Source organism: Ictalurus furcatus, chromosome 26 (assembly GCF_023375685.1).
Source record: "Ictalurus furcatus strain D&B chromosome 26, Billie_1.0, whole genome shotgun sequence".
In the NCBI taxonomy this organism is placed as follows: Eukaryota; Metazoa; Chordata; class Actinopteri; order Siluriformes; family Ictaluridae; genus Ictalurus; species Ictalurus furcatus.
The window spans coordinates 7264559-7290111 of record NC_071280.1 but is presented as its reverse complement, the minus strand read 5'-3'; the positions used below and the strand labels follow the sequence as shown (position 1 = coordinate 7290111).

General features: G+C 40.7%; 1 protein-coding gene across 4 annotated transcripts; it reads left to right on the top strand.

Annotated features, from left to right (window-relative positions):
• Positions 1–3968: 3968 nt before the first annotated feature.
• tpp2 (tripeptidyl peptidase 2) lies at positions 3969–25360 on the top strand. 4 transcript variants are annotated; one of them, XM_053615619.1, is made up of 29 exons: positions 3969–4871; positions 6450–6578; positions 6763–6858; positions 8929–9033; positions 9436–9560; positions 9779–9942; positions 10151–10305; positions 10668–10744; positions 11637–11764; positions 11945–12193; positions 12468–12583; positions 12659–12830; positions 15445–15602; positions 15868–15944; positions 16049–16155; positions 16424–16578; positions 16686–16802; positions 17784–17884; positions 18114–18210; positions 18563–18700; positions 18919–19163; positions 19386–19464; positions 21403–21441; positions 21917–22068; positions 22171–22267; positions 22359–22489; positions 22712–22919; positions 23694–23813; positions 24378–25360. In XM_053615619.1, the coding sequence occupies exons 1-29, from the start codon at positions 4707–4709 to the stop codon at positions 24465–24467; spliced, it is 3792 nt and encodes a 1263-aa protein (XP_053471594.1). In that variant the 5' UTR covers positions 3969–4706; the 3' UTR covers positions 24468–25360. The 4 variants fall into 4 exon arrangements, with proteins under 4 accessions (XP_053471594.1, XP_053471595.1, XP_053471592.1 ...); XM_053615620.1 differs by lacking the exon at positions 21403–21441; XM_053615617.1 differs by having other exon boundaries at positions 21917–22267.
• The last annotated feature ends 193 nt before the right edge of the window (positions 25361–25553 follow it).

The window sequence follows — 25553 nt, the reverse complement described above, 5'->3', positions numbered from 1 at the left end:
GCATGAGACGTCCAAAGAATATGACAGAGCTAAAGCAGTTCTGCCAGGAAGAATGGGCTAAAATTCCTCCTGAACGATGTGCAGGTCTGATCCACAGCTACAGGAAGTGCCTGGTTGAGGTTATTGCTGCCAAGGTGGGGTCAACCAGTTATTAATTCTAAGGGTTCACTTACTGTTTCCACTGCCATTTTGAATGTTGAATGAGTGTGTTCAATAAAGACATGAGGGATCAGAATTGATTTTGTGTTATTATTTTAGGCACATTATATTTGTCAATACCCCTGACTTAGATGGAGATCAGATCACATTTTATGACAAATTTATGCAGAAAACCATGAAATTCCAAAAGGTTCACATACTTTCTCTTGCCACTGTATTTACACATCTGAACATAAGTGACCTTTACTCAGAGGTTAAATTATACAGGGATGAACCATGTTTGGCTCATGTGACTGGGAAGCAGAGTTCTGGTACTACAGTTGATGGTAATGTAAATTATATAATGTTATATAATACATTAATAATGTAAATTATAACATGGCATAATGGTGATAATACTAATGATGTAATGCAGTTTCACACTGCTTTATTGATGAGTACTTTAACTGTAAAATGTTTTTCTTTATTCAACACAGTTGTTAAAGGCTGTTTAAACGAAGGCTTGAAGGCTTTGCAGTATCATGTAATCAAATAATGATATTTATTCTTTTGTATTTTATAGTTATCATTTTGAACCTGAAACAGAAACAAATGAAAGACTGAAAACCAGCCACCAAAACGTGGTTAGTTAAATTAAGCCCATTTACGTTTGCATCAGTATTGAGAACTCCATATAATAAATATCATAAAACAAGATGGGACATGCTGTTATTGGAAAATAATCTATCACGGGGTGTTATGATAGCCAAGTGTGCATTATTTTCCTATAACGACATGTCTTGTAGTGTTTTATTCCTCTTGTAGCACAGCAGTTTTCCAACAATTACATTTTTATGTTGTAATTTATATCAGTTTATAGTTACATTGTTACCGAAGATATTGTGTAACAGTCATAAAGACAAAAAAATGCAGACTGTCATGTTAGAGAGAAAGTGGGAAATCGTCTGTCCTGAAGACTTTCCTGTGCTGGAAAACGTACTGTATTTTACAAACCACTAACTCCTAAGACTCCTTCCATAAATGTTAAATAAACATCTCCTTACTGAAATCTTTACCATAACAATGATTATACATTTTTCTTTGTTAAATAACAATACTTTTAAAATCTTTGTATTATTAGTCTTAGATTATGTAGGGCGTCCATCATACAAGTTCTTGTGAATGAGCTGTTACTATATGAATGATTTAGTAATGTATAAGAACGAGCTTATTATTATAAATCGGTTATTTTTCTTGCAGCCGGCACTATTGTCAGAGCTGTTGTTTAATAGGAAATTAATCAGCAACCAAAATCTGACCAATCAGAATTCTGAATTCAAAAGTGTTGTGATATAAATAAATCTAACATCACTGTTCCAACATTTCACAGAGACCATGACCTTCTTACTGAAGAATGAATAAATGAACGTTCCCACTGACAACATGCATTTACATTTACATTTATTCATTTAGCAGACACTTTTATCTAAAGCGATTTACCAATGAGGAAATACAGGCAAAGTGGAGTATATATCAAGCGGAGAACAATACAAGTAGTGCTACCATTCGAGATTTTTTGTTTAAAAAAAGGGGGTGGGGGGGGGGGGTCAGGTGGACGACAAGTTAGGGATTAGTTACGTGCTCATGGAAGGTGGGCCTTTAGCTGTTTTTTGAAGATAGTGACAGATTCTGCTGGAATTGAGGATTGAGGAGGGAGTTGAGGTAAGGTGGTGCTGTTCCAGACAAGGTCTTGTACGTGAGCATCAATGCCTTGAATTTGATGCAGGCTGCTACAGGAAGCCAGTGGGGGGAGATGAAGAGGGGTGTGACATGGGTTATTTTGGGCTGGTTGAAAACAAGGCATGCTGCTACATTCTGAATCATCTGAAGGGGTTTGATGGAGCTGGCTGCGAGGCCCGGGAGTAGTGCGTTGCATCAAAAGTCACCCCAAGGTTTCTGGCTGTCCTGGTTGGTTTGAGTGTGGTTGTGCCTAGCTGTACAGTGAGGTTGTGGTTAATTGAGGGGCAGGCAGGGATGATGAGAAGCCCGGTTTTTGCCAAGTTGTCAGAGATGTCAGACAGGCAGGCAGAGATGCGTGCTGAGATGGATGGATCTTCAGGCTGGAAGGACAAATAGAGCTGAGTGTCATCAGCATAACAGTGACATGAGAAACCATGAGACTCAAACACAGGCTCCAGAGATGTAGTATAAACTGAAAAGAGCAGTGGACCCAGAACTGACCCCTGGGGGAACCCCAGTTGTGAGTTGCTGAGTTTCAGAAACTCCTCCCCTCCATGATACCTTTTAAGGATTTGCCTGAGAGATAGGATTCCACCCAGCGCAGAGCCGTTCCGGTGATAAGTACGACATAAGTAGGACGACCCCAGCCAATTCAGTCCATTATTTAATATATACTTTAGTGAAAAAAACCTCATTTGACACAAGGAAAAATGCACTGACAGTTTTGCATGTACACAGATCTCATCCTTCCTCTTGTCCCCCTTAATGTATTTTTGTCTCTGTGACAAGTCTATAACTCACAATTTCCTGATTTATATCCAAATTGTCTTCATTAATATATTTTTCTGTCTGTCTCTACTCTCTCTGTCCTGTCTGTGTTCTTGTCCTGGTGAAACAGGAATGGTAAACAGCAACTCTTACCTGACCACACTCAAAATGAGTGACTAAAATGAAATGTAAAATGATTACCAGGTAGTGAGGGCCAATTCATGTTACGGACATGAAGTATTGGAAGTTGTGGTCGCAATGAGCAAACGCTATTCCTGGCTCATTCTTTAATCGGACATTTTTTGATAGTTTATCTTATAAATTTTTTGAATAATACATTCTTAAATTAAACAACGGGGCACAATGCTAAGTGGTTAGCACATTTGCCTCGCACCTCCAGGTGTGGGGGTTCGATTCCTGCCTCTGCCTCTGGGTACTCCGGTTTCCTCCCCCAGTCCAAAGATATGTGTTGTAGGATGACTGGCATCTCTAGTGAATGAGTGTTTGAGTGTGTGCGATTGTACCCTGTGATGGGTTGGCGCCACATCCAGGGTGTCCCTTGCCTTGTGCCCTAATTCCCCCAGAATAGGCTTCAGGCTCCCCGCAACCCTGTGTAGGATAAAAGGTACAGAAGATGGATGGATACATTCTTAAACATGTTTTTGTTTAATGCCCAAGAAACGACTACAATAGGCCCAGGAACATCTCTGCCTGCTTCCCATAGTTACAAAGGCAACAATCTTTGAATATGCATTAATATGAAATTAAGAATCATGCTCATGTCCTCCTGCCTCTAATCTTTAATCTCTAACTAACCATTTACTTTTTTTACTAACCATTTAATCTCTATATTTACCATATTGTAGTAAACCAGGCTAGTAAATTAGCATTTGGCAAAGGTAGACACGAGCGGGATTTCAATATCTGAGTATTTTAGCTGCATAACCTGCATGCTAGGCATGCATTTAGCTGTCACAATATCACCTTTGTGCATTTAGCTGTCACAATATTCAAAAGCTTGAAGGTTGGAAATTCAAGCATGTGCTCTTCCATTCACCATTTTGCCAATGGGAGAACAAACTTTTGAACACTATGACACATAGAGCTTTCTGAATTTACTGGATTGACCCTGGAATACTGGATTGATTTACTTATTAGAGACTTTTGTTTTAAACTTGGTTGTTCATTTGAGCCAATGGTCAATCAAATAGACTTCTTCTGTTATAGCAGGTGGTTCTCGGCCACATTTGATGATGAAGCATACCAGACTCACTAGCGACAGCTAGAAGTCGAGCCTGCGAGAGCATATGTGGACAGATTTCATGACTGTTCTATTATTCCATTAGAATTTGTTGATGAAAATTAACTCTCTGCTACTGAAACCTTGAAACTAATGTTGTTCTCATTGAAAGGTGATGAGACTGTATTTACTTCGCAGATGTAAGTGACGCTGCTACATCTTATAGAGTCATTTAAATTGAATCAAAATGCTTCCATGGAATGCTTCTTTCCAACATCTAAGCAAAATATGTCTGAATGAGCTGTAAAATGCAATGTAATGTTATTTTTGTTGGCAGTTTACTAGCAGTTAGCTAGGCGGCTAGTTGGTGATGGCAGGAGGATTTGGGGCGGTCCCATATTTACATATCATGCATATTTATATCTGTTTGGATTTGTATTGATGGAGTAAATTGATTTGTAATGAGGGTGGGTATATTCATCGATTGTTTCTAGTAACTTATTCGAGGGGGAAGGAAAACACAGTATAAAATTAGAGCTCCACTGACACTTTAACAAGAAGACCGCCATCCGCTTTGGGTTTTTTTTGTTATAAAACTAAGGCTGAGTGTCGATTGACTACTATTTGGATATGTAGTGCACTACGTAGAGCGTACTTCATGCTTGAAATAGGGCACTTGTGTAGCGTCTAGACAGCTATTTTGCATCGAGCCCGAACGAACAGTTGTCAGGCTGCTGTTGCTTTAAAAATCCCGACACGCCGGTTGTTCGTTCAAGCTGCTGTATAATATTGTTTTCATTTCATCCTCTCTGGTCGGGTCATGGCTACTCGCTCTATTGAAGATTCCTTCCCTTTACACGGGCTGTTGCCGAAAAAGGAGACCGGCGCTGCTTCATTCCTGACCAGGTTTCCTGAGTACGATGGCCGGGGGGTGCTTATCGCCATCCTGGACACCGGGGTGGACCCGGGGGCGCCGGGCATGCAGGTAACGCGAGACCGCGGCTTCAGCGGATGAGCAGGCCGCGGCTAGTTGTTAAGCTGGAGAGCTCGATTCATTGGCTTTGTGTAACTTGCTAACCTGGCAGAAAGCTACCGCGGTCTAGCGCTATCTTTATTAATGACAAAACACCCCTGTCTTGCTCTGGGAAGACTTTTGTTCAATAATATCATGTTTGTGTTTACGCAACACAAAAACAACAAGCTGTGTCATCCTCTGTTAGTGATGAGACCCGGCTTGCTAGCTAGCTAATCCCAACTTCAGTATCCAGAGTGAGTTTCTCTTCTCTCCAGCATCTTTTATAAATGAATGATAGCTTTAAAGTTGTGTAAACAAGTAGCCTGAAAAAAAAAAATCATTGCATGTGTCACTATTATTATTATTATTATTATTATTATTATTATTATTATTATTTTTAAATAGACAGTTTGTATAACTGAGTAGAGATGCACAAGACACACAAAACCAGTGGAGTTTGCTGGTTATGTTCTTGACACAAGATAAACAAATAAACACAACAGTGAGTCTGTTCCCATCAAATGGTTACACATGAGTACAAAATAAATAATTAACACAAAGTGGCTGAAGAAGTTTTTAAGTTACATTTACAACTTGGTTCACACAGCTGAATTCTTATTCCGTCAAAACGTTGCAGCTGGTTTATGATGGTGCCTTAGTGAAATATTGACAAATTAAGATAAAATCCGAGCCCGTTTTTCGATTTAAGACTTCCTGTGCAAGTCAATGTGAGACGGCTATGGACAAAATAATCATATTCCTTACAAAAAGTACATGTAATAAGAAAAATAATGAATAGCTGGAGCTCACAGAGTTTACATTGTTACTACATACAACACCATTAAGTGTGTGTGTGTGTGTGTGTGTGTGTGTGTGTGTGTGTACACACGTCTCCTCACACCGTACCAATATATTAGTTGGACAGAACCTGCCGATAACCGATTATATGAAGTATAATATTGCTGAACTTCATTACAAAAATCAACCGTACTGACTGTATCATGAAAATGCACTGTACTTTTTTTTTTTAATAAAATAAATATATAAATATTAATATATATGAACTAATAATACATATATATCCAAACTGAAATAAAAAGTGGCACTCCAAATAAAAATAGAGACCTCCAAAGTGAATCAAAAACACTTCAAATAACACAACAATGTTAGACAGTGGTAGTTTTTATTTCACCTCTAGAGGCCGCTCTCGTACTGTATGACAGCGGACCCTCCTCAGCCGTTCCTGGTGTGGATGTATGTAAAAAAATAAATAAATAATATATATAATTTGTCGATATCCATCATCCAACATCCATCCTGCGACTTACCATTTTAAATTAAACAGTGTGACTGCTAGGGAAGGAGTCTCCAGTGTCAGAGCTTTGTAAGCGTCAGTTAAAAGTCTTTCCTCGTGAGAGGCTGGTGAGGGAAACATCTGTTTACAGCTGTTATAATGAACAAACTTGTTTGGGATGTACTCTTAAATAAACAGCTTCATCACGTGACTGCATCATTGATTTTTATTTTCCTGTAATCTGTCTTGTTTAGACCACTACAGAGGGCAAGCCTAAGATTGTGGACATCATCGATACGACGGGCAGTGGCGATGTCAACATGTCCACGGTGGCGGAGCCGAAAGATGGAGAAGTGCTCGGGCTTTCTGGACGCACGCTCAAGGTCCGTCCATGTTGGTGTTAAGATACAGAGTGCATCATATCTGTTCCACAAATTCCTTCGACACTAAGCGTCTCATCTTGCTCTAGTCGCACTGTAAATCGACCGCTGCTGTATCTCTCTGCACACACAAGGTGTAACGTGTTGCCTCCACTTTCATTTTGTTCATTTTTTTTTCTTTGTGCAGATCCCTTCTGCCTGGGTGAACCCATCAGGAAAATATCGCATCGGTGTTAAAAATGGTTATGAGTTTTTCCCCAAACCGCTCAAAGAGAGGATACAGGTAAGTTTATGATATACTTAGTGGGTACGCATCAGCATTTCTCCTAATATTCGTTCATGTTTCTATTTTTAAAAATGTCACTTATTACTGTTTAGTGTTATTTATGAATGGAAGTTGGCATGTAATTAGTTAAGTTCTGACTCTCTTTTAATTGTTATGCCAAACTGAAATAGGAACAGAACAGTAGGGTCGTCAGAATGAATTTCACTCTTTAGATGCTTTTTGTAAGTTTTATATACAGTGAGGGGAAAAAAAGTATTTGATCCCCTGCTGATTTTGTATGTTTGCCCACTGACAAAGAAATGATCATCCCATAATTTTAATGGTAGATTTATTTGAACAGTGAGAGACAGAATAACAACAAAAAAAATCCAGAAAAACGCACGTCAAAAATGTTATAAATTGATTTGCATTTTAATGAGGGAAATAAGTATTTGACCCCTCTGCAAAACATGACTCAGTACTTGGTAGCAAAACCCTTGTTGGCAATCACAGAGGTCAGACGTTTCTTGTAGTTGGCCACCAGGTTTGCACACATCTCAGGGGGGATTTTGTCCCACTCCTCTTTGCAGATCTTCTCCAAGTCATTAAGGTTTCGAGGCTGACGTTTGGCAACTCGAACCTTCAGCTCCCTCCACAGATTTTCTATGGGATTAAGGTCTGGAGACTGGCTAGGCCACTCCAGGACCTTAATGTGCTTCTTCTTGAGCCACTCCTTTGTTGCCTTGGCCGTGTGTTTTGGGTCATTGTCATGCTGGAATACTCATCCACGACCCATTTTCAATGCCCTGGCTGAGGGAAGGAGGTTCTCACCCAAGATTTGGCGGTACATGGGCCCCGTCCATCGTCCCTTTGATGCGGTGAAGTTGTCCTGTCCCCTTAGCAGAAAAACACCCCCAAAGCATAATGTTTCCACCTCCATGTTTGACGGTGGGGATGGTGTTCTTGGGGTCATAGGCAGCATTCCTCCTCCTCCAAACACGGCGAGTTGAGTTGATGCCAAAGAGCTCCATTTTGGTCTCATCTGACCACAACACTTTCACCCAGTTGTCCTCTGAATCATTCAGATGTTCATTGGCAAACTTCAGACGGGCATGTATATGTGCTTTCTTGAGGAGGGGGACCTGCTGGCGCTGCAGGATTTCAGTCCTTCACGGCGTAGTGTGTTACCAATTGTTTTCTTGGTGACTATGGTCCCAGCTGCCTTGAGATCATTGACAAGATCCTCCCGTGTAGTTCTGGGCTGATTCCTCACTGTTCTCATGATCATTGCAACTCCACGAGGTGAGATCTTGCATGGAGCCCCAGGCCGAGGAAGATTGACAGTTCTTTTGTGTTTCTTCCATTTGCGAATAATCGCACCAACTGTTGTCACCTTCTCACCAAGCTGCTTGGCAATGGTCTTGTAGCCCATTCTAGACTTGTGTAGGTCTACAATCTTGTCCCTGACATCCTTGGAGAGCTCTTTGGTCTTGGCCATGGTGGAGAGTTTGGAATCTGATTGATTGATTGCTTCTGTGGACAGGTGTCTTTTATACAGGTAACAAGCTGAGATTAGGAGCACTCCCTTTTAAGAGTGTGCTCCTAATCTCAGCTCGTTACCTGTATAAAAGACACCTGGGAGCCAGAAATCTTTCTGATTGAGAGGGGGTCAAATACTTTTTTTTCCCTCATTAAAATGCAAATCAATTTATAACATTTTTGACGTGTGTTTTTGGATTTTCTTGTTGTTATTCTGTCTCTCACTGTTCAAATAAATCTACCATTAAAATTATAGACTGATCATTTCTTTGTCAGTGGGCAAATGTACAAAATCAGCAGGGGATCAAATACTTTTTTCCCTCACTGTATTATATTTGCATATAGACATCTGACGTCAGGTAGAATGTTTCCCAAACCTTTGGGCTCCAAAAAGTTTTCCTGTTTCGTGATTTAGATGACACGTGCATAATTTAGTGCTTCTATCTGTGGCAGGACAAACCTATAAGCTCATCTAAAACATATTAGAATGCAATTTTAAAGGAACTGAATAATCTTTGACTGAAAATTTTGTGTGTGTGTGTAAATCAGAAAGAGCGCAAGGAGAAGATGTGGGACCCGGCCCACAGAGCAGCTCTCGCCGAGGCCAGTCGCAAGACGGAGGAGTTTGACCTTGCTCACCCCAACCCCTCACAGGTTAGCCTCACCCCAACCCCCCACAGGTTAGCCTCACCCCAACCCCTCACAGGTTAGCCTCACCCCAACCCCTCACAGGTTAGCCTCACCCCAACCCCTCACAGGTTAGCCTCACCCCAACCCCTCACAGGTGACCCTCACCGTCAAAGACAAGGCACTGCTGACATACTTACTGAAGTCACTGCAAAGGGAGCAATGAGAATTTAATTAGATCCGACCAAATCGGTTGTTTTTGGTTTGTTCTATTACTCACTCATAGTTTTCCTGATCAATATTAACACGTGATCCAACCAGGAACTCATTTAGTTTTTATTATTCCCGAGTACCTGTCGCTTGTCCCTGTGCCATCAGGCATTGCTTTAACAGTGCTTTAGTTAACCTGGAGTGTGCTTTGGATGTCAGGTGGAGAAGCTGCAGAAGGAGGAGTTGCAGAGCCAAACTGAGCTGTTAGGCACCATGGAGAAGAAGTACAGCGACCCTGGGCCTGTGTACGACTGCGTGGCGTGGCACGATGGTGTCACCTGGAGGTACATCTTAAACACAGTAATTACAGCTTAGAAGCAGCAAAGAAAGTTTTGAGAGAAATGTGATTTATTTATTTATTTTTTGCTCAGTTTATACTTATTGTTCAAGTATAAGTCTAATGCACTGTATACGTAGGTTTTGTATCTTAATGACTGAGATGATACTAACTCGATTATGATGTATTGCTACTGATTTAATGCATATTGATATTTCTGTGCAGGGCAGTGGTGGATACGTCAGAGAGTGGAGACCTGGCGTCCTGTACTGTGCTTAGCTCCTACAGAGAAAGACAGGAGTATGCAATGCTTGGAGATGCTGAGATGCTCAATTACTCCATCAACATCTATGATGAAGGAAATACTCTCTGCATTGTCACTAGTGGAGGTTCGAATATTGTCCATAGGGATTAGAGTCTTTTTCTTTTCTTTCTTTTACTTATTGCTGGAGAAACTGCAATATGCTTGTCCCAGGCACCTGGGCTAAACATTTGTCCACCGTGTTATTAAAGAAGGCTGTAAAGAGCATCGTGATTGTCTTACAGCCAGATGTTTCATCACTGAGTTGTTGGTTTTTTTTTTTTTTGGCTTTGCAGGTGCTCATGGGACTCATGTCGCCAGTATAGCGGCAGGTTACTTCCCTGAGGAGCCAGAGAGAAACGGCGTGGCCCCTGGTGCCCAAATCCTGGCACTGAAAATAGGGGATACTCGCCTGAGCACGATGGAGACAGGAACAGGCCTCATCCGAGCGGTAGGAGCTCACAGCATTGGCTTCCCGTGTTCAGAGTAGTTTTACAGCTGATGGCTTAACTGATGCCACTCCTTTCAGCATTTTTGTTTCAAATAAATTTGAGTTTAGTAGAAAATCCAGCAATTTGGACATGTTAGGTTTACCAATAATTCTACCAAATGTCCCATCATCTTAACAGTTGATGTTAAATAAAAAACGAAATCCAGTTATCAAGAACAATTTTATTGATTTAAAGTGAAATTTCTGTTTTGTTTTCATAGATGAAATGTTTCATTTAGATTTATAGTTTGTTGTGCTGTAAAAGCAAATTCCTGATTCATATTCCAATCGTACCTCATCTTTCTTTATGTCACTATTTACAGATGATCGAGGTCATTAACTACAAGTGTGACCTTGTAAACTACAGCTATGGGGAGGCAACCCACTGGCCGAACTCAGGGTGAGCCGATGTGTACAGCTTACTGAGAGCTCACATTTAGCACTCTGTATCACAGTGCCTCATGTTCAATATTTATTAACTGCTTGTAGAAGGGATCTAATTAATAAGGGCAGTACCTTCCGATAACAGATTAATCAACCCGTTGTTTTAAAAATGATACTGAATGAAAACATGACACTCGAAGTAAAATAAGCTAAACTTTACTTTATTACAAAAATAAACAGTGCTGACTGTACCATGAAAATATACTGTACTTTTAAATAAGTAACTGTGTAAATCTTAATATATTAAAGTAAACATAAGCTATACATCCAAACTAAACACTTCAAATAACACACAAAAATAGAGACATCCAAAATGAATCAAAAAACACTTGAAATAACATGACAGAATTTGTCAGTGATTTATTTTTTTCGCCTCTAGAGGCCGCTCTCGTACTGTATGATGATGGCGGACCCTTCTCAGCCGCTCTCATAATGGACACAACGGGGAAAAACTCAGTGTGGATTTTTCCAGATAGCCAATAGTTCCAGTAATCTGTTTTCGGTGCTGATTAATCAGTTTTGCCGACCTCTGTTAATTGTGTTGGAACATAAATGAATTGCGTGGATACCTCAATTATCCTGATTACCTCAATTTATTAATTGCCATTACACTTATTAAATTAGAGAGGCAATAGAGACCAGCGAGGTCACCTTAGTGGCTCAATTATAATCTAGTAAATCGTTTTTTTAAAGACAACCTGAAACCTTTTGTGTCACAAGGGGTCAGTTCACATGGTGCAGGATGCATCAATATCATGTAAACGGGTCTGTGAGTTGACCATGTTTGTTTTGCACTTTTATTGTCTTATCTTATTGATCGTTGTGGTGTTTTGTTTTTTATTTTTTAGGAGAATCTGTGAAGTAATCAGCGAGGCGGTGCAGAAACATAATGTCATGTACGTGTCGAGCGCTGGGAACAACGGGCCCTGTCTCTCCACTGTGGGATGTCCGGGAGGAACCACGAGTAGCGTCGTAGGTCAGTTAACTTTTCACTTTCTGAATCATGAAAGAAATATTTGCCCCTTCACAACAGCAAGACTGAGATTCGTTCAGCTTCAGCTGCAGAATCAGCAGAGCTCCAGGCTGAGTGTTTAATAAACAAAGCAAAGGTTTATTAACTAATTTTATGTTCATGTTCAATATTCTTTCTTTCTAGGTGTTGGTGCTTATGTCACACCTGACATGATGGTGGCAGAATATTCATTGAGGGAGAAGCTGCCTCCTAACCAGTACACGTGGTCCTCAAGGGGTCCCAGTACTGATGGAGCTCTGGGTGTCAGCATCAGTGCACCTGGGGGAGCCATCGCCTCTGTGCCCAACTGGACATTGCGTGGCACGCAGCTAATGAACGGCACCTCCATGTCCTCTCCCAACGCCTGTGGAGGCATCGCGCTCGTACTCTCAGGTAGAGAGTTCAGACTAACGCTTGTTTTGATAATGTTACGGGTAATCTCGTAACGCGTTTTCTTTTATGTTTTTCTTCATGTTTATCTAAATCAGTATTGGGTTTGAGATTCAATTCAATCTATATTGAGGGTGGTAATAGTAAAAAATAATAATAATTAAAAAAAAAAGACTGTGTACAAGAAGATAAGCAATAACCCGACCTGTTTGTTGTGTGTTTAAAATGTTCTTGATGAGTTTGCATTGTGGGTTATATATAAATTGTGTGTGTGAAGGTCTGAAGCAGAACGGGATGCGACCGACAGTTGCAGCTGTGAGACGTGCTTTGGAAAACACGGCCAACAAAGTGGATGATGTTGAAGTGTTCGCGCAGGGTCATGGCATTATTCAGGTACATAAATTGTTTATCTGTGTGGGTGCATGCACGTCTCGGACTGGAATTAATGTGTGTGTGTTTCTGCTGTAGGTGGAAAGGGCGTTTGACTACCTCATGCAGCATGCTTCCACTCCCACCTATAATCTGGGCTTCACAGTCACTGTAGGGAATCAGCGGGGCATCTACCTCAGAGACGCCGTCCAAGTCTCCACTCCCTCTGATCACGGAGTTGGAATCGAGCCGGTCTTTCCAGAAAACACTGGTAAGAGGCACTATGCTTGTGTTTCTATTTAACGCCAGTCTAACAGAAAGTTGGTTGCAAATTTTCAAAAGATGCATCATAAACTCGAACGTAGAGGTCGTCCGATAGTGGATTATACCGATAACTAAGTTGGGCCATGAAAGAAGAACGTTAAGAATGTTCCATGAAGAATGTACTGTACATTTTACAATGAAATATAGAAATATTAATAAACAAAAGTAAATAATATGTACATCCAAGCTGAACCGAAAAGTAACATTCCAAATAACACCTTAAAAATAGAGACATCCAAAATGAATGAAAAAAAACACTTCAAATAACACAACAAAATTAGTCAGCGATGGGTTTTTATTTCGCCTCTAGAGGCCGCTCTCGTACCGCATAATGAAAGCGGACCCCTCTCACACGCTCTCATAATGGACGCAACCGGAAAAATCTATCTGTGCAGATTTTTGCAGACAATCGCTAGTTCCAGCAATCGGTTAACGGTGCTGATAAATTGGTCGACCTCTGCTTGAAAGACTGCGATCAGTCTTCACTGAAGGATTAAATTCCATGAAGGACCAAGATGACATCAGACACCGATTGTTTTTTTTTGTTTGTTTTTTTTTTTCTTCTGCTGTAGCCAGCACCGTTGGCCCGAGATAATCCATGAACATCAGTGCAGGAGAAGAGAAATCAAAGTGAGCAAAGCAAGTAGGTAGAGCAAGCAGCATTTGCTCATCTGATGATGGTTTAAAAAAAAAAAGTTTTATTTTGCTGTAGAAGGACAAACGGATCATTTCACAGTGGCATGAAAATGGTAACTAGGCTAGTTTCATCCTAAATTGCATATTTCTAAGATAAAGTATATCTGAATACCCTATTTAGAGACTAAAACAGATACTAAGATTCATACATTTTACCATAAGCACTGAGCAAAATACTTACAGTACTTCAGTCTGAACACGTCTTCAGTCTTTTTGGATTATGGGTCTAATATATTTCATGAAGCTCCGAAAACATGCTTGTCAGCCATCAGTCGTAGACTTTCCAGGGTATTCACGTAAACTCTTGCCATCTTCCAGGATGTAGCAGATGCAGATTTCTATATCCTAGTCTTCATTTATTTTCTGATCTGATGTTTGGCATGTTGTCTCAACAGGGTGTCTCTAACGTTAATTAATTCCGTTTCACTCGAGTTCCTGTGCTCTGTTTAAAGATCTTTTTGTTGTTGTTGTTGTTGCCCCATTCACGCCTGGTGTTAACATGTGTCCTGGGTGATCGGGTCACTCTGGACATACTCCGGTCCAAACTGTCATCAGTCCTCATCCTCTAGGACTTCTCGGCAGCGTTTAACACAGTCAACCACAAGACTCTCTTGTCCACCTCGTGCATCTTGTAATGCGTGGAACAGCATGGCAACGCTTTGCTTCTTACCTGGAGGGTCGGTTATATGTGATGGCATGGAGGGGATCCAAATCTCCATTGGTGTCCCAGTAGTGTGGGTTCTAGATCCTCTTCTGTTCTCCCTCTATACCCACTCTATTTGTGAGGTCATATCCTCACATCTTCATACCCCTGCATACACTCAACTTGAATCCTCACCTTTCCTTCCTCAGACACTCATGTTTCTGTTCAGATCTCAGCTTGATTGGATGGCAGCTCACCAGCTGAAACTGAACTGCTGTTCATCCCAGAAGATGTGTGCCACTCCCCCCTCCCCCCCAGGATCTTGTTAACTCTCAGATCTTACTATTCATCAGTGCATATGGACAATCTACTGTCCTTCTCCTCTCACACTGCTAAACCGATTTCTCCTTTACAACATCAGAAGGATTCGTCCATTTTTATCCTCAGATGCCACTTGGGTGCTTCTTCAATCCCTTGTCATTTTGAGACCGGACTAGTGCAACTCACTCCTAGCAGGTCTGCCTCTGAGCACCACTCAACCTCTATCTATGACTTGTTTTCAACCTCCCCAAGTTCTACGCTCCCTCCACTGGCTTCCTGTTGCTACACGTATCGGATTTAAAACACTGATGCTTTGCCTACAAAGCCAAAAATGGACCAGCACCCACCTGCCTTAAAGCACTTACCGCACCCTGGACTGCATCACGCTCCCTCTGATCTTCTAGCGCTGCCCTGTTGGACCCACCATCTCTCGGGGTACAAGGAAGGCATGCATCAAGACTCCTCGTTGTTCTGGCGAAGTGGTGAGCTGAACTTCCCATAGATGTCCGAACAGCTGAGTCATTGGCCATTGGTCTTCAAACGATGACTACAGACGTACCTCTTTCATGAAGTACTTAAATTAGCACATTGTTTGTTTGTTTGTTTATTTATTTATTTATTTTAATTCTTGTTTTGTCTTGTGTGCTTTTCATACTATGCTACGTCCCCAACAGAGTTCTTAGACTGCTAGTACTCTTAGTCCTTGACTTAGTGAACCGGTATGAGTGGACCGCCTTGAAATCCGATCGCAAGTGGTCCGTGGAGACGTGTTGATAATGCCGGGTGTGACCGGCTATGCTCTCGGCTGTCCGCTCGTGATCCGTTACGCATGTTCACGCCAGGTGTGACCGGGGCCTGTAGACCTCGTGCATGTGACTCATTGCTTGTGTCTGTCTCCCAGAAAACTCTGTACGAATCTCGCTGCAGTTACACCTGGCACTCACCTGCAGCACGCCGTGGGTGCAGTGCCCCGCTCACTTGGAGCTCATGAACCAGTGCCGTCATGTTAACGTCCGCGTCGACCCACAGGGACTACGAGAGGGCCTGCATTATACCGAGGTACTGATCCTTCTGCATGTAAATCTCTCTCTATCCACTTACAACACTTCACCAACTATATCTAGGCGTTTAACCTTAGAACTTTAAATTACGTGTTTACTCAGATTCTATCGATGATTTGCTTTGTTTTAGATGACTTGTTTAAGCCACTGAAAATACAATTAAATAACAATCTGAGCTCGTGTGCAAGGTGTTTATTTATTGAATTGTTTTCAGGATTAATTTGTGTGGATGTGTGTGTGTTTGCTTGTGTTTGTCTCACCAGGTGTGTGCTTATGATACCTCTGCACCCAGTGCCGGTCCCCTCTTCAGAGTCCCCATAACGGTTATAATCCCCACAAAGTGAGTTCATTACAATGTTGTTCTCCTGTTTTATTTTTTATTTACATCTGTTTTGTCCTGTTTTACTCTTCTTACTGTGTGACTAGTGTAGCTTTCTTGTACAGGGTTACAGAGAGCCAGAATCAGGAGGTCTCCTTCATGGACGTTCACTTCAGACCAGGCCAGATACGACGCCATTTTATCACCGTCCCTCAAGGAACCTCGTGGGCAGGTGGGTAGAGTGTGTGTGTGTGTGTGTGTGTGTGTGTGTGTGTGTGTGTGTGTGTGAGTGAGTGTGTGTGTGTGTGTGTGTGTGTGTGTGTGTGTGTGTGAGCATAGAATCTGGTGCTTGAGTAATCACTTGTGGAAGATCACCCATGACAATACCAAGTGTGCTGATGTTTTTGTACTCTGTCTTTATGCTTTATTTATTTTATTTTATTTATTTATTTATTTTTTACACACATCTTTGCATTCTCTCAACTCCTCTTCTTCACCAGAGATCATGTTAACGTCTCGCTCCCCTGATGTCTCCTCCAAGTTCGTCCTCCATGCCGTGCACCTGGTGAAGCAGAGGGCTTACCGAGCTAATGAGTTCTACAAATTCTCCTCGTTGCTGGAGAAGGGCTCGCTCACAGAGGCGTTCCCTGTGCTGGTACCAGGCTCTAATCACGTGCTCTAACAGACAGTGTTTCATTAATCCTGATTAATCAATCCATTTAGATAACAGCGTGTGTCAGCATTGATCTGTATCTGTCTTAGCCTGGAAGAACGGTAGAGGTGTGCATCGCTCGTTGGTGGGCCAGTCTTGGCGATGTCATCGTAGATTATACCATTTCCTTCCACGGGCTGCGAACGTCTCCCTCTCCTCTTCATATAGTGAGTATCTATAGTAAATAGCGGGACCTTCTGGTTTAAAAAAAATAATCTTTGAGATTTTTTTTTTTTAAATATATATTTCTGTATGTTTGAAAGTGATATTTCTCTGGTGGAGGTGGACAGGTGGTGTTACAGAGCACTATGCACAGGATCAACTAAAACTGGTACAATTTAATGATGGAAGAAGGCGGTGATGGGGTCGCATTTTATTTGGTTTATATTATAATTGTAACTATTAATAAAAGTACACTCATTCTTTATTTTTATTTTTCCGACACATTTTAGAATAATAATAATAGTCATCAAAACTCTGGAGTAACACAGATGGAACTATGGGAATTATGTTGTGATAAAAAATCCAAAATAAATCAAGATAATTTAGTATTCTATCATCTTCAGAGTCGACGCCCTTTTTGCCTAGAATTTCCCGAAATGTATTCTTGGCGTTTTCTCACCCGATTTCTTGAGGAATTTCCCTGAGATGCTTTTTAAACAGTATTAAAAGGAGTTCACACCGACGCTAGACTCTTATCGGCTGCTTTTCGGAATATTTCTCTCCGAGTCGTCCGTTTAAAAACATATTTATTTGTAAATAAAATGTTAGTTATGTCATGAAAGAAAGGAGTACGTCGGCACGATTATATTTTTGTCTACAACACCGATTTCACACATTTAATCACACACCTTCAGATCAAAATCTTTTTAAGATCATGAGAAACATTTCAGTCGAGTGTCCCCAAACTTTTGACCGGTAGTGTATTTTGTTTTAATTTAGTATGTTTGAAAATTAATTTATCCAAATGTGACTTTTCCCTCCACAAACCAGGAAAGTAGTGTTGTTGATGTTTTTCCTCCTTTTTTCCCTCCTTCCTCTGCTCTGAATGTGTTATGACTATCATTGTGTGATTATTTACAGAGACTGTAGTGTGCGTGCTTCCTTTTAGCTCATTAATGTGGTTTTTTCCCCCTTGTTTTTGGCAGCATGCTTCTGAGGGCATAACCAGTTTTGAGGTGTCGTCTCCTGTTAGATACGAGGAGGTCTCCCCAACCATTACTCTGAAGAACTGGGTGCAGCCCCTTAGGTGACTAAACTTTATATTCCACTGGAATCAAAACAAAACATTTATTTAGAGTGTTCGACTTCTGTCTAAAAATACAGCATGGTTTGTAAACCCATATGAAGAATATTAGATGTAATACTAAACCCTTTACAGACTCTTCTGGACATGTGTCTTGGCAGATCAGAATGTGGCACTCTAGTGAGCATTTGTGAACATGTTTTCTTTGTGGGTTTTTTTTTTCCCCCCATAGGCCAATAAGTTCCAAAACAAAAGCTCTTGGCTCCAGAGACGTATTACCCAACAATCGTCAGCTTTATGAAATCGTCCTTACGTACAGCTTTCATCAGGTGTGCAGCTACTCAGACATGCACATTAGGCACCTTGTACACATCTAAAGTGTGCCTCTGCATTCATTAACTCGTATGTGTGCTTATGTGTACTTCTATACATACACTATGTATACTATGCAAGAATAATATAATTGTTTGACTTCTAACCATCCAAAAAATCCTTCTCGGAGGAAGTAAAAGCAGTGGGTGCTCGGATTTTCGGGAAGTTACAATTTTTAAAAAAATTAATTTAGTCTGATGAATGTCATACTTTTTAAATGTCTTGTAGGGGGAACATTGTTTCTCAAGAAGTTCTGTTATGTTCTACTCCAGACTGACCTGGAGTGCTGATTCAGTGCTTGTTTTACAGCCTAAAAGTGGAGAGGTGACCCCCAGTTGTCCGCTACTGTGTGAGCTGCTGTACGAGTCGGAGTTTGACAGCCAGCTCTGGCTCCTCTTTGACCAGAACAAGAGACTCATGGGCTCGGGAGATGCTTATCCTCACCAGGTAGATAAGTACATCCTTATGTTACGCTCTGGGATGTTGGGAAGATTAGTGTGGTTTATGTAAACAACGTTACGAATCGGAAATGTAACAGGATGTTTTATCTGCGCTGGAGCAGCGGTTTTAGTTTATTTCTGATCTTGATGTCCGAGCGTACTGTGTTACACGTTCCGTTACACTTCAGCTCACAGCATTAAATCTCGTCTTCTCTGATACACTAGTACTCTTTGAAGCTGGAGAAAGGGGACTACACCATCCGGCTGCAGGTTCGCCACGAGCAGCAGAGTGAGTTGGAGCGGCTGAAAGATCTGCCTTTCGTAGTGTCTCATCGCCTCTCCAACACCCTGAGCCTGGACGTGTACGAGACACACCGGGCGGCCATGCTGGCGAAGAAGAAAGCAAACTCGCTCACTCTTGCACCAGGAACCTCGCAGCCATTCTACATCACCTCTCTATCAGATGACAAGTGTGTGGTTTTGTTTGATTTGGTAGTTTTTTTATTTTAATTTTTTATTTATTTTTTATAATATCGACTGCTTGAGCTTTTGAGGTCATTAGTGAAGTTCTTTATTGATAATGTATCTGAGTAGGCTGTAGGTTTCAGTTCTTCCCACGTGGAGGGGACTGCCTTTGCCGTGGTAACGGACTCTGTCCATGAGCTTGCATTACCTTCTCTTTTATCTTTCAGGATACCTAAAGGTACAGGTCCAGGGTGCTACATGACCGGCTCTCTGGTTGTACCGAAGAGCGAGTACGGGAAAAAAGCAGTGAGTGGCCCAATTTGCCGTCAGTTTCTTTTTATGCTAGTGGCTTGTGCAGCCTTTGAGTCCCACCCATCACACACATCTGGCCCAATCAGAAGCTTTGTCTCTGTCTTTGTTTTGCATGCTGCTTTTGTAGGGGTGTAAAACAAGCCTAATTTTCATAAGGGGTGTAACTATAAGTCCCATTTTATTTTATTTTGTTTTATTTGATTAATTATTTTGTTCAGATGCAAGGAGTTTCAGCAGAAACCTTATACTGGTGAAAAGGTGCTGCTGAGCGAGTCCCATTAGTTATTCTCTTCTAGCTAACATCCACACGGCACTCGGACAACGCAGATGCCGTGAACCTAGGACACTGTTCTCCTCGAGCGTGCCGCTATAATATGAGTTCAGTGTCACTGGATTAGATCTGAAATGTTTGTCTTGTGAAATCCAATTTGGCTACTCCGAATCGGATCAGTGCATCCCTGACGCATGGTATAATGATCATGTTTGTCCATACACAATTACAGTATTGTAAAAGTGTATATTTATCAACTATACACTACGTGAATCTGTCCAGCGCCATGAAAAAGCTGATTGGCTGAGAGGCTGAGCAGGGAAGTGTATGAGGTGTTACTATAGGGTACTTTTTCTGTACCATTTTTCTGATTTTACATCATATCATCTACGAGCGAAACAAAGTTTACACCCCTGTCATCCTGTAGAGTTGCTGTTGCTAATGAATTTGCTGGGGGGGTTTTTTTGTTTGTTTTTTTTTCTTCAAATGCAAATTTCTGCTGAAATGGTATAGATAAACAATTTACAGATCTGACAAAGCCATTCACAGTTAGGCATTAATCCACGAATTGGTACAACACAAACGGGAGTCTTTTAATCGAAATTTCAGAACACTTGGCCTGAGTCTGATCTTCAAATTGTGGATCTATCTGGTGTGCTTCATACCGGACTCATCACCATGGTGTATTCCTGAGGGGGTTTTGTCTGTTCTTGTTGCTGTTACTTCACTGATGACCGATACAAGAGCCTCTGGACTTATTTAAGTCTTAACCTTTTCCTAAAGAGACTTCAGTAGCACAAGATATTATATTATACACAGTTGAATGAGATGTACACTACCGGTCAAAGGTTTGGGGACACGCAACTGAAATGTTTCTCATGATCTTTTGATCTGAAGGTGTGGGATTAAACGTTTGAAATCAGTGTTGTAGACAGAAATATAATCGTGCCGACATTTTAATTTCTTTCATTAGAAAACGAACATTTTATTTACAATAAATGATTTTATTAAACAGACGGCTCGGAGTGGAACATTCCGAAAAGCAGTCGATAAGAGTCCAGCGTCGGTGTGAACTCCTTTTAATACTGTTTAAAAAGCATCTCGGGGAAATTCCTCAAGAAATCGGTCGAGAAAACGCCAAGAATACATCTCGGGAAATTCTAGGCAAAAAGGGCGTCGACTCTGAAGATGATAAAATACTAAATTATTTTGATTTATTTAGTATTTTTTATCACAACATAATTCCCATAGTTCCATTTGTGTTACTCCAGAGTTTTGATGACTTTATTATTATTATTATTATTATTATTATTATTATTTATTGGGGGATAAAAATAAAGAACAAGTGTGTCTAAACTTTTCACAGGTAGTGTAGCTGAAGTAGGAAATGGATTTCTTTGGCATTTCTGTATAATCACCACTAGGTGGCTTTTTAGCAAGCGATCCTGACTAACTTCACTGGCACTTTAGCTGTAGCGATTTAAGCCGAGACGGAGGAGTAAATGGTAACACAGAATGCTGAACACAGAATGCAGACTAGATACATGGACAGGGAGAGATCCAAGTATGTCTTTTTTTTTTTTTTTTTTCCCTTTTTTTTTTTTCCTTTTTTTCCCTCTCTCTCTCTTCTCTCCTTCATTGTGTGTTATTCTGACCACCAGGGCCAAGCCTCAGCCAAACGACAAGGAAAATTTAAAAAGGTACTGGATGGCCTAGAGCTCTGTGAATCTGCAAATGCAATACTAAAATGATTTTATTACAATAGTTTAGAGATGCAGAATAACAAAACTGTTTAAAAGGAATATAAATCTTTATTTACAGTGGCAGGTGAGTATATATCTCTACACTCTCTCTGTAAGGATCTGCAATGTATGTGATTTTTATGAAGCTCAAAAATGACGCCCGAACATCACATCTTGACCATATGTCATGTCCGCTGTCCATCTTGTTGTTGACTTCTCCATAATGTCTCAAATATATACTACATTAGTCTATGATGATGGATTTAAAACTTTACCTGGAATTCTCTTATGGACATAGTGTTTGCATTTCTTTTAAAAAGCAGGAGACCGTGCTGGATCTAAATCTGCTGTACCTCATGACTAATATGTTTTAGTGATGAGAAGGCGGCCAATTAACTCGCATCTCTCTCTTGTTTTTTTTCGCCCGGGTTAGGACATAGTGCAAATTTTCTACCACCTGATCTCGGCCCCTAACAAATCAAAGAACGGAGGAAAAGAGAAGGACAAGGACGGGGAGAAAGAGAAGGACGTGAAGGAGGAGTTCTCCGAAGCCCTCCGAGACTTGAAGATCCAGTGGATGACGAAGTCAGTCCGGGATTTCGCTACTTTCTGTTTACCAGTCCTGCTTTTTTTTTTCTTTTTTTTTCGCACACGTTTTGTGAACTCACTTTTCTTTTTAACCCTCAGGTTGGACAATAATACGTTATATGATGAACTGAAGGAGAACTTTGCAAATTATCTCCCTCTCCATGTCCAACGACTGCATCAGCTGGATTCAGAGAAGGTACCTCACTTTTTTAAACCTCTTTCTTTCTTACTTACGCACACAGTTAGCTCACCTTGTTATTTTATTTATTTAAATTTTTCCCCTTCAGGAGCGACTGAAGCGATTGCAAGACATCATGTCAGCAGCAGATATTGTTATTTCTCACATTGACCAGACTGCACTGGCAGTGTATCTCACGATGAAGACAGACCCTCGTCCAGACGCAGCCTCTATAAAGAGGTAATTTAAAAAAAAAAAGGGGGGGGGGGGTATCTTGTAATACAAACAAAGCAGCTCCAGTCCTCTGTAGCTGATTAGTGACCTGTGTAGAATCGAGCTTATAGCCTAACAGTATTAAGCCAAAGCTCGTTGTGTTGTAATCTTGACGACCTAAAGCTCCTCAAGTCCAGTTGACTATTTTAAAATGTCCCACGTGACTCGGAACGTGTTGTGCTTTTGCAGTGATATGGAGAAGCAGAAGTCGTCCCTGCTGGACGCTCTCTGTAGGAAAGGCTGCGCTCTGGCTGATCAGCTCATGCAGCCTCCAGAGCAGGAGGGGGCGAGCGCGAACGAGGTGGGCAGCTCTGAAGACGACCCACACGGCGTGACTAAAGCACTGACCGACACTTTCTGGGAGGTTCAAAAGTGGGTCGACCTCACCGACTCTAAGGTGTGTGCTAATTTTCTGTCGGCCATTTTTATCCTGCTGAGATTACCGAGTGCAGTGTAGAAATTCTAGTGTATGTAGTATATCGATATAGTGAGTAAAGGATATATATAATGAATGTGATTTATAAACATGGTAATAAGGTATTTCAAAAAAGACAGGCAACCACGCCCACATTTCAGTCAGTACTGCAGTCACACTTAACCTATGGACATGTGTTCATATCAGTAAGTTACAGCCACAAACATCTATAATCTCTGTAAGCAGATCATAGAGTTTTGCCTGGAGAGGAGGTTCACACAGACATCACTAATACTATTTTGGAAGAATTTAATTAAAGAAAAGTAGTAAAGTGTATATAAGGACATGCTGTTAGTTCATAGGGACAATCAGTCATCCATGACATAGTACCTTTTGTTCGCCTTGATTCTAATTCATTCTAAGTAGTAAAACATAACTTGGCTTGTTGCCACGCCAAAGTGTTTTATACCCTTTATACCACACCAGCCTTATTTCTATTGAAGTCACTTAAGTGTAAAAAAAAAAAAAATTAAAAATAACCTAAACAACAAAAAAACAGTTTTTGTTGTCTAGAAACCAGAAAGCACAAGGGTCTCTGTCCTGAAGACTTTCCTGTGGCAGAGAACTTGAGGAAAAGAGATGATTTTTTTTCTATTCATGTGGATTCTGGACTAGATTACTGACGGACTTCATTAATCGGTACTGCATACCTACACTTTTCTATTTTTTGTTAACGGCTTCGTGCTTCCTTGGCAGGTTCTGTTGTTTTCCTACAAACATGCCTTAGCAAATAAAATGTATGGAAGAGCTTTGAAATACGCTTCGAAAATTGTAGAAGACAAACCCAGCAAAGAAAACTGGAAGAACTGCATTCAGGTAAGAATGACTTTTGTTCCTTCTTGAACGGCAGTTAAAATACGGTCAAGTCCATAAGTATTTGGACAGTGGCACTTATTTATTTGTTTGTTTGTTTGTTTGTTTGTTTGTTTGTTTCTGCAGTTTTGCCTCTGTACACCACCTCAGTGGATTTGAAATGAAGCAATCAAGACATGATTGAATTGTAGACTTTCAGCTTTAATTCAAGGGGTTTAACGAAAAATAATATTGCATTAACTGGTTAGGAATGAGAGGAATTACATTTATTATTGACTCTGTAAAAAAAATAAATAAATAAAAAAAGTTAAAAAATTGGTTGTAATTCCTAAACGGTTAATGCAATATTTTTGTTGAGCTCCTCGAATTAAAGTGAAAGTCTACACTTCAATCACGTCTTGATTGCTTCACTTCAAATCCGTCGTGGTGGTGTACAGAGGCAAAAATGACAGAAACTGAGTAAATGTCCAAATACTTATGGACCTGACTGTATGTTTTTGCTATAATTAAAAAGTTGCACCCAAAGCTTGGGTTTGTAAATGAGTAACTGCTCTGTCTGTGCTGCAGCTGATGAAGTCTCTGGGCTGGATGCACTGCGCCACCTACACTGAAAACTGGCTTCCCATCATGTATCCCTCAGACTACACACCTTTTTAAACCAGATAACACAGGATCTCCTCCTGCAAATGCAGTACCCGATTTTTAAAGACTCTTGATGTGGTCCAACGTGGATCCCAGTAAGCCTTTTTTTTGTTTGTTTTTTTTTGTTGTTTGTTTTTTTAAAAACAAAACTCAATTTCACTCAGAACTGCAAGTTCACATGGAGCATAAATGTCCACATTTCAATACCATATCAAAATCCTTCAGTCGCAGGTTTCTCTGTGACTGTCCTGTATGATTGTATATTTTGTGGATAAGGAGTTATTTCTCCTCTTTCAGTATGTATAGAGGGAGGAGTTGCTGCTTACTCGCCATTTTTTTGAGTGATGTGTCGTCCCAGATCGCCTCCTGTAGAGTGTGGTGTGTTGTGTGTGTTTGTTTGTTTTTGTTTTATCATTTGGAGTGCCAATTTATTTAATTTTTTCCATTAAATGCAGGAGGGAGTAAGCGTAGGACATCCTCTAATGATCGAACTGTGTTTAAACATAGGAACCGGAGTCACAATACACAGTTATATAAAGGCAATATAAATATATGTAATCTTACTTTTCCCCTGATCTACAGTATATGAACAATGTATGCATGTTTTTATAAAGTCTAAGAGGTTGTTTTTGGCCTGAAGGCTTATAGCTTTCAGTCCGTTATATCAAGAGGAAATTGAACTGGGTCTTTATACTGTATTATGGAGTGTTGCCTTTTTATGAGTGAAAGTAGTGCGTGTGCGAGCGAGTGAGTGTACAAAATGTGTGTTTTTAATTTATTTATTTTTGGATGCATATGTTTATTTAGTCTGCCTGGCACACTGGTTCTCTTCCTGTTTTATTATAGTCCCATTTAGCAGTTTCTACAAATGGCAGCGTGGTCATGGCACTGCAATAGCACACCTTTTTTAGAAAAAAACAAACAAATAAAAACTGCTGGAATGTATCCTAGTCCATACGTTTAAAGGGAAAACTCCATCCGGAACGACTATTTTATAATCAGCTGATCAGAACCGCGTGGTAAAGCTGTGTCTCGTTCTCTTAGTAAACACAGAGCAGCAGACCACCGCTAACGTCTATGAAAATACAGCACCAACCACCA

Coding starts and splice junctions, on each gene's coding strand:
- tpp2 (XM_053615617.1), top strand. CDS start 4,707: ATGGCTACTCGCTCTATTGAAGATTCCTTCCCTTTACACGGGCTGTTG. Junction 17,885..18,113: donor AACTGGGTGCAGCCCCTTAG/GTGACTAAACTT, acceptor TTCCCCCCATAG/GCCAATAAGTTCCAAAACAA. Junction 22,268..22,358: donor ATCAGCTGGATTCAGAGAAG/GTACCTCACTTT, acceptor TTTCCCCTTCAG/GAGCGACTGAAGCGATTGCA.